At 37.2% G+C, this 7190-nt stretch overlaps 1 protein-coding gene across 2 annotated transcripts in view; it reads left to right on the top strand.

Annotated features, from left to right (window-relative positions):
* The first annotated feature begins 3220 nt into the window (after nucleotides 1-3220).
* Nucleotides 3221-7190, top strand: part of LOC117218612 (uncharacterized) — a 142518-nt gene continuing 138548 nt past the window's right edge. Inside the window, exon 1 of one of the 2 annotated variants that reach the window (XM_033467142.2) lies at nucleotides 3221-3602. In XM_033467142.2, the coding sequence (XP_033323033.2) occupies nucleotides 3512-3602 (91 nt within the window). In that variant the 5' untranslated portion in view covers nucleotides 3221-3511. The remainder of the gene's footprint in view (nucleotides 3603-7190) is intronic. The other variant, XM_033467140.2, reaches the window with a different exon arrangement.

Here is a 7190-nt window from a genome sequence, read left to right as displayed (position 1 = left end):
TAAACTTAATGCTGGAACAAATGCCGCGTCGAGACCGGCTCTTATTGTCGTGTCATTAAGCTCCGATGAAAAGTTTTAAAGAGTTCGCGGCCGCGCGCGCGCGCGAGCACGCGCTGATTAATAACGAGATCTCGACGCCGAGACGAGACGAACGATCGTCCGGATTCTGCATCTCATTGTGATACGTAATGCGAGAAGCATGGGAGAGCTTAGGCGTTGGGAAACAGGGGCAGAGATGATCGATGCTAAGTGTAAACATTCAATGAAGACATGCATATGCATTACTGAAAAAAATAGCGACGATGCGAGGACGGTGCCGCGAGAAACGGTAGCAATGACACGTATCGCTGATTCATGCGCTCGTCGAGATTGTTCACCTATTTTTTTTTTCTCCGTCGGATCCTTTCCCCGGATAGAACGGTTCAATCGTTTCCCTTCTACAGTAATGTCTCTCTAATTCACGCTCAGATTGTCCACAAAAATGGACAATTTGGGAAGTGGAGCCTTGCGAATTCGAGCCTTGCAACTCGTTTTTATAGTTACCGATTCTCAACAATTATAAAAACGAGCTGCAAGGCTGGAATAATCGGATCTCCTCTTCACAAATTGTCCATTTTGGGGGTCAATCTGAGCGTCAATTAGAGAAACATTACTGTAATCATGTTTTTCATTGTCTAATATACTAGTCCCTCTGTCATCTAAAAAAAATTTAAATCGTTTATTCCAGTTTTGAAGAAGTTATTGCGTTTTAAAAAGCGTCCGAATATTAATGGGAGTCACTGTATATAGGGTTTTATTAAATTAAATCAACGACTTGAATTCATGACTGAAAGGAAGTACAGTAAATTTAACCTAATTTTCTTGCAGCTTGTAAATAAAAATGGGCAATTTGGGAATAGGGGATACGATTATTCGAGTCCCAATTATTCTGAGCTCTAATTATTGAGCCCTAATTTTTCTCTCTAATTTTTCTTCATCTGGTAAACAAAAATAGACAATTTAGGAAGCGAAAATGCGATTATTTGAGCTCTAATTATTCTGAGCTCTAATTATTGAGCCCTAATTATTCTCTCTAATTTTCCTCCATCTGGTAAACAAAAATAGACAATTTGGGAAGGGGAGATACGATTATTCGGGTCCTAATTATTCCGAGCCCTAATTATCGAGCCATAATTATTATTACCCCTGATTATTCTCCCTGATTTTCGAGTCACTGTATATTTCACTATTATCAAAGAATTTGTGTCGGATTGCCGTGTAGTAAGCGATGACACGAACGTGTCATTCCCACGTGTCGATGAGCGGACATACAGGAAAATATTCAACATGGGATTCAATTTACATTTTCATGTACTGCGTGAAAGTAAATTACAGTAAATTCTCTGCAATTGTTCCTCGGCTCGTAAACAAGCTTGGGAAAAGGAGATACGATTATTCGAGCCTCGCGGCTCGTTCTAATAATTGTTGACATTCAGCGACTGTAAAAACGAGTCGCGAGGCTCGAACAATCGCGTCTCCTCTCTCCAAATTGTCCATCTTTATTTAGAAGCGAGTTTACAAGAGAATTTGCTGTACTCCGGAAATGTGACTCACCGAAAATGAAACACGAAGCAGGCAACGCTAAGGACGACTCGTTGATACGCGATTGAAATGGTACCACCGAACAATTTAATAAGCAATTTTTAACTGTAAATCATGGACTTTCGTAAATTATAAAATCATCGACGGTTGATAATGTATTAACCGGTATACGGTAAATGCGTGGCATTGAAGTTAATTGGCATCGGTTCGAGCACCTGCTTCAGCTTCCGGTCTGTAAGTACGTATTAAAAATTATTTCGTTGATATTTCATTAACTATTAGGTTTATAATATGCGGAGGTTAACACATTTTTATTCAGAATTTGTCGCTCTATCAATTCATGGTACACGAAGTAGGTCGTTCCATTGAAAGAAGTCAAGGTGATCTCGAAATCTCTGAAACGTCTCCACTCACGAAAAGGGAAGCTTATAGAATGTGCCCTTTGATTCTATTTGAATTCCGCTCCACCAAATTTTCGTAAAGGGTACCCATTGAGTCGTTATTCGAGGCGTTTCAGGTAGCTGAAACACATGTACAAGGTTGCATACGAAGGGTTAAATGCAGCAATGGACAGGAAATGAGTCGAGAAGTGATTACAGTAATGTCTCTCTAATTGACGGTCAAATTGTCCACAGAAATAGACAATTTGGAAAGAGGAGATACGATTATTCGAACCTTGCGGCTCACTTTTATAATTGCTGAAAATCGGTAACTATAAAAATGAGCCGCGAGGCTCGAATAATCGTATCTCCTCTCCCCAAATTGTCCATTTTTGTGCACAATCAGAGCGTCAGTTAAGGAGACATTATTGCACATAGATAATACACGTAGAACATAGGAAACAACTTTTATTAAAAATTATTACAAATTATTAGAAGACGTCTTTCCACCCCTTTGATAAAAATAGCGTTAAACAAAAATTATTAACCTGTAGAAACGGTATGAAGAAGCTCCTAAAATCTAATTTCTCGGCCATACATCGGCGACGAATGTATCTCGTCGCACTGATAGCAAAATAAAGCCATTAAGAGAATGATTCGAGGTTCATAAAAAGAAGCATTCCGCACGCTGTTCATAATCGTGGAGTTGATGTAAAGACGATTTCGCCGACGTCGAAATAATTATTACAAATTATATTTTCGGTCGTCGGATAAAACGAGCCACCGCTAATTCGATCGTTAATTTCTTAACCCTTTGTACTCGAGTGGTGACTCTGAGATATCGCTAAAATTTGTTATATCACGTTCTAAGACAATTTTTACATATCTAAGATCTCGTAAATCTAAAATCATCTTTCTCACTTGTAGTACTTTCATTTTACAAGACAAAGTGCATTTTACGCGTACGAAATTGAGTCTCGCGATTCATACAACGATCACACTTTCAATAATGTTTGTAATCAAAACTTTGATAATATAAAAATGATCTCAGAACGTGATATAACAATTTTAGTGGTGCCTCAGAGTCACCACTCGAGCGCAAAGGGTTAATAGCCCGAAAGATTTTACGAGGATCTGCGACACAGCCGCTTGTATACCGTATTATACCTGCGTATAAATGCCGTATCAAAGAGCTGTGCAGAATCCCCCCCACCCTTTCGAGAAGAAGTGCTTTCCTGCGCACGTATAAAACCGGTGAAAGCGCCTGCCGGCCCTCCAGACCATCGCGTAGTACGACAACAGCAAGACCTCCGTAGGCTTCCAACGCATCGATCTTGTATTTTAACAACAACGGATCGTCCTCTCTTTTTTGTCTCTTTCTCGCACACACGCACACGCACACGCGTATTGTATTCGCAAAAAAGGAGAAGTTCAGTCTCACAGAGTATTCTTTCATTCACGTTCGTGAGTCAGTCGTCTGTGATTCGACAGCTCTGTCACGGTCCCGCCGGCTATTGTGATTCGAGCAATCGTAAAAGTCAGGAGTGATAATGAAGATGACAGTTGTCAGAACTTTGATCGTCATGTCGTTCGTCGGATCGGAGGTTTTGGGATACCCGCCGCAAGGGAGACTCATGCCTGGTAAGTCAGTGAACTATTGTCTACGATCGAATGTATCGCGATTTTATTGCATTTTTCATTAGACTTTAATTCAACTTGAACTCACAAAGAAGTGCGCAATTTTCTCGTATTTGCGATTCACATTGTTTTTTATCGAATGTCGAAAGTGACTTGGAAAACGTTTTATCTTGGAAAACGAAGGCTGCGTTCGCTCAGATTCTGCGAAATTTTCATTGCAGCGCGCATCCGAATCGATGAATTTAGGAATTTCTCGCAGAAGATCGGTTTTAGCGATAATAATCGCGCGATAGAAAATTTCGAGATTCTCTTTTCGACGTAATCCTGCTGTTTTGATGTTAAATTCGCAATTTTCTTGTATATTTTCGCACGTGTACTCTGCGATATTTGTCTCGAATCTGTTATTATTATCTGCATTCAATTAAAAAATTTCCAAATGAGATAGCGTGACTTTATAAGGCCGAAGATTTTCTTCGACAGCTTACGTCGATGTAATCGATGTAAACGAGCTACACGAATTTTTCAAATACATTGTGCACTTAAAGAATTATCCTCTATAATTAACTATTATTTGTTGTGCCATTTAATTTTAATTCTATTTAAATACTAACGAAATAGTCGTACATGTGCAGTGTTCTAATTTTTTCGCTCGCGGTGAGAAATTATACAAAAATATTAGTCAAGAGCTCTCCTCGTAACTAATTTTCGTTTTTGTACTCAATTCGCCGGGAAATGATATTACAATTTTAATTCTATTTAAATACTAACGAAATAGTCGTACATGTGCAGTGTTCTAATTTTTTCGCTCGCGGTGAGAAATTATACAAAAATATTAGTCAAGAGCTCTCCTCGTAACTAATTTTCGTTTCTGTGCTCAATTCGCCGGGAAATGATATTGTTACCCTAGAAAATACACGTCTCGTACGCGTTTCACAATAGATCAATTATCTGCGCGCATTAATGAAATGTTTTGCATAGCGATTACAATGGAACACGCCGGTACGAGAACTAAAACATGCCGTTGAACAAATGTTCTGAATTTTGCATTGTACTAATTTATGTGCACACGCGTGTAGCGGCTGTCAACACGTGCCACACTATACGTTGTACTTGTTTTACATCATATAAATAACAAATTTCTCTCGATTAAATTTAGCATTGCGAATGAACCAGATTTTATCTAGATTTTTAGAGCAGGCGAATTACAAAATGGTAGAAACATTGAATAGAATTATTTAATGACGATGTTATGTTATTTTTAACTTATCTATTAACCTCTTGGCATGCCATTTTCTTCGCAGTCGCTGCGAGAAAGGTTTTGTTGCATATAGAGCGTACAGTATCGAAATAAATTTTTCTCGATTAAATTAAGCATTAAGAATGGGCCAGATTTTATCTAGATTTTTAGAGCAGGCGAATTACAAAATGGTAGAAACATTGAATGGAATTATTTAACAACGATGTTATGTTATTTTTATGTTATATTTATTATGTTATGTTATTTTTATCTATTAACCTCTTGATATGTCATTTTCTTCGCAGTCGCTGCGATTAGAAATAATTTCTCTTTTTCAATTGCAATAATTTCTCAGAAGGAAGAGAAAATGCATAAATATCGGTGACAAGAGAGTAGAATTTTATTCCAAATCTAACCCTTCGCACTCGAGTGGTGACTCTGAGGCACCATTAAAACTGTTACGTCACGTTCCAAGATAATTTTTATATTATAAAAATCTAGACGTGAAAAAATGGTTAAAAGTCTAACTGTTGTACGAGTCGCAAGACTATAAATTTCATATGCATAAAATGCGCTTTGTTATATAAAATGGAAATACCATAAGTCAGAAATATTAATTTAGATTTACAATTAAAATGGCTTCGAGTGCAAAGGGTTGAAGGACAAAATAATGAATTAATCGATAGGTCATTTACGACGAGTTTTTACGACGAGTCGAACTCGTCAACGTACACCAAAGGGTTAACGGAGCTGAAAGAAGAAACGTTTCTACTCAATTTTGCACGAAGCGTGCTACGAAATCGGTTCGTTCGTTTCTGCACGTTCGTCGTTTCAACGGAAGAAAGAAACGGCAAGATTTCGCGGCCGATTCCATATTCGATCGCAGCCGAAGCAAAAGAGAACAGCGCGGCGCGCGAAATTTAACAAGAATCGATGGAAATGTTTAACGCTACAAGAGATTAGGACGGAAGACATAACGACGTTAGAAGCTGTGACAGCGTTATAAATTAACAACATTAATAATGCGGCACTTAAACGAGCCGATCAACCATAAAATCCGCGCGCAAAACGCAAATATAAGTTAACATTAATGACGGATGTCGTTACGGTCGGACTTCGCCGTTCACAGGCGCCATTTCTTAAATTTATTCTAGAGCACGGTTTCGCGCGTTGGCAACCGTATTAACAAAGTCGAAAATAATAACGGCTGTCGAACGAAATTGAAATCGCCGCGTGATCGATCGTGCCGTTAACAAGTTATTGTATATCTCGTTATCCGCGAGAGCATGTCTTTCGGTTAAAAGACTTATTGGACGAGCAAACAAACTATCAATTACATTCGGAGCGGCCCATTTAAAATACGCCGGTAACGTGTCAATTATTTCGTACTCAGCCGCTGTCGGAACTTCTGACTCAGAAGTGGTAGCTGACTTTGATACTTCTCCGTTCTCCAAATAACACGTTGCTCGGAATCGTTACGTATCTTCGAACGCTGTACCGGCGATGCTAAAGTAATCGACGATTGCGGTTATTCATTTATTTTATTATTTTATTATTTTATTATTTTATTATTCACTGTTTATTATAACCTCGATGTGCAAGATTTATTCTTCTCTGCTTCTAGATCGTGCATGTGTCACGAATTCTTTGATTTCATTCTGCGTGTGCTGTAATTTTACGTGAAAAAACGACATAGAAAAGAATGAGAAGATTTATTTCATTATTTTATTATTTTATCATTTTATTATTTTATTATTCACTATTTATTTAACCTCGACGAGCAAGATTTATTCTTTTCTGCTTCTAGATCGTGCATGTATCACGAATTTTGTTATTTATTTCTGCGTGTGCTGTAATTTTATGTGAAAAAATGACATAGAAAAGAATGAGAAGATCAAGTGGAAGTAGTAAATAGTAAATAGTAATAATAATAAATATTCAACTTGTTCAATTTCTGATAAAACATACATTTGTTATTTTTTTTATTGAGAATGGGCTTGATCGAGAATCTTTATGCAAAATAGAGAAAGAATAAGTTTAAAGTAACAATAGTATTTCGATATTTTTATTGTTTAGTAAATAGTAAATAGTAAATAGTAAATGGTAATAATAATAAATATTCAACTTGTTCAATTTCTGATAAAAGCATACATTTGTTATGTTTTTATTGAGAATGGGCTTGATCGAGAATCTTTATGCAAAATAGAGACAGAATAAGTTGAAAGTAACAATAGTATTTCGATTTTTTTATTGTTTAGTGTGTCGTTTTTTCATATTTCTCGCAAATACGTGAAATTTATTATTGACTCGTTATAATTTTCGAAATCGTAAGGATGCTGTCATCAAACCCAACT

This window comes from Megalopta genalis, chromosome 7 (genome assembly GCF_051020955.1).
Source record: "Megalopta genalis isolate 19385.01 chromosome 7, iyMegGena1_principal, whole genome shotgun sequence".
NCBI classification, from domain to species: Eukaryota; Metazoa; Arthropoda; class Insecta; order Hymenoptera; family Halictidae; genus Megalopta; species Megalopta genalis.
Note: the sequence above shows the minus strand (reverse complement) of the source record. Positions and strands in the feature narration are given on the sequence as shown.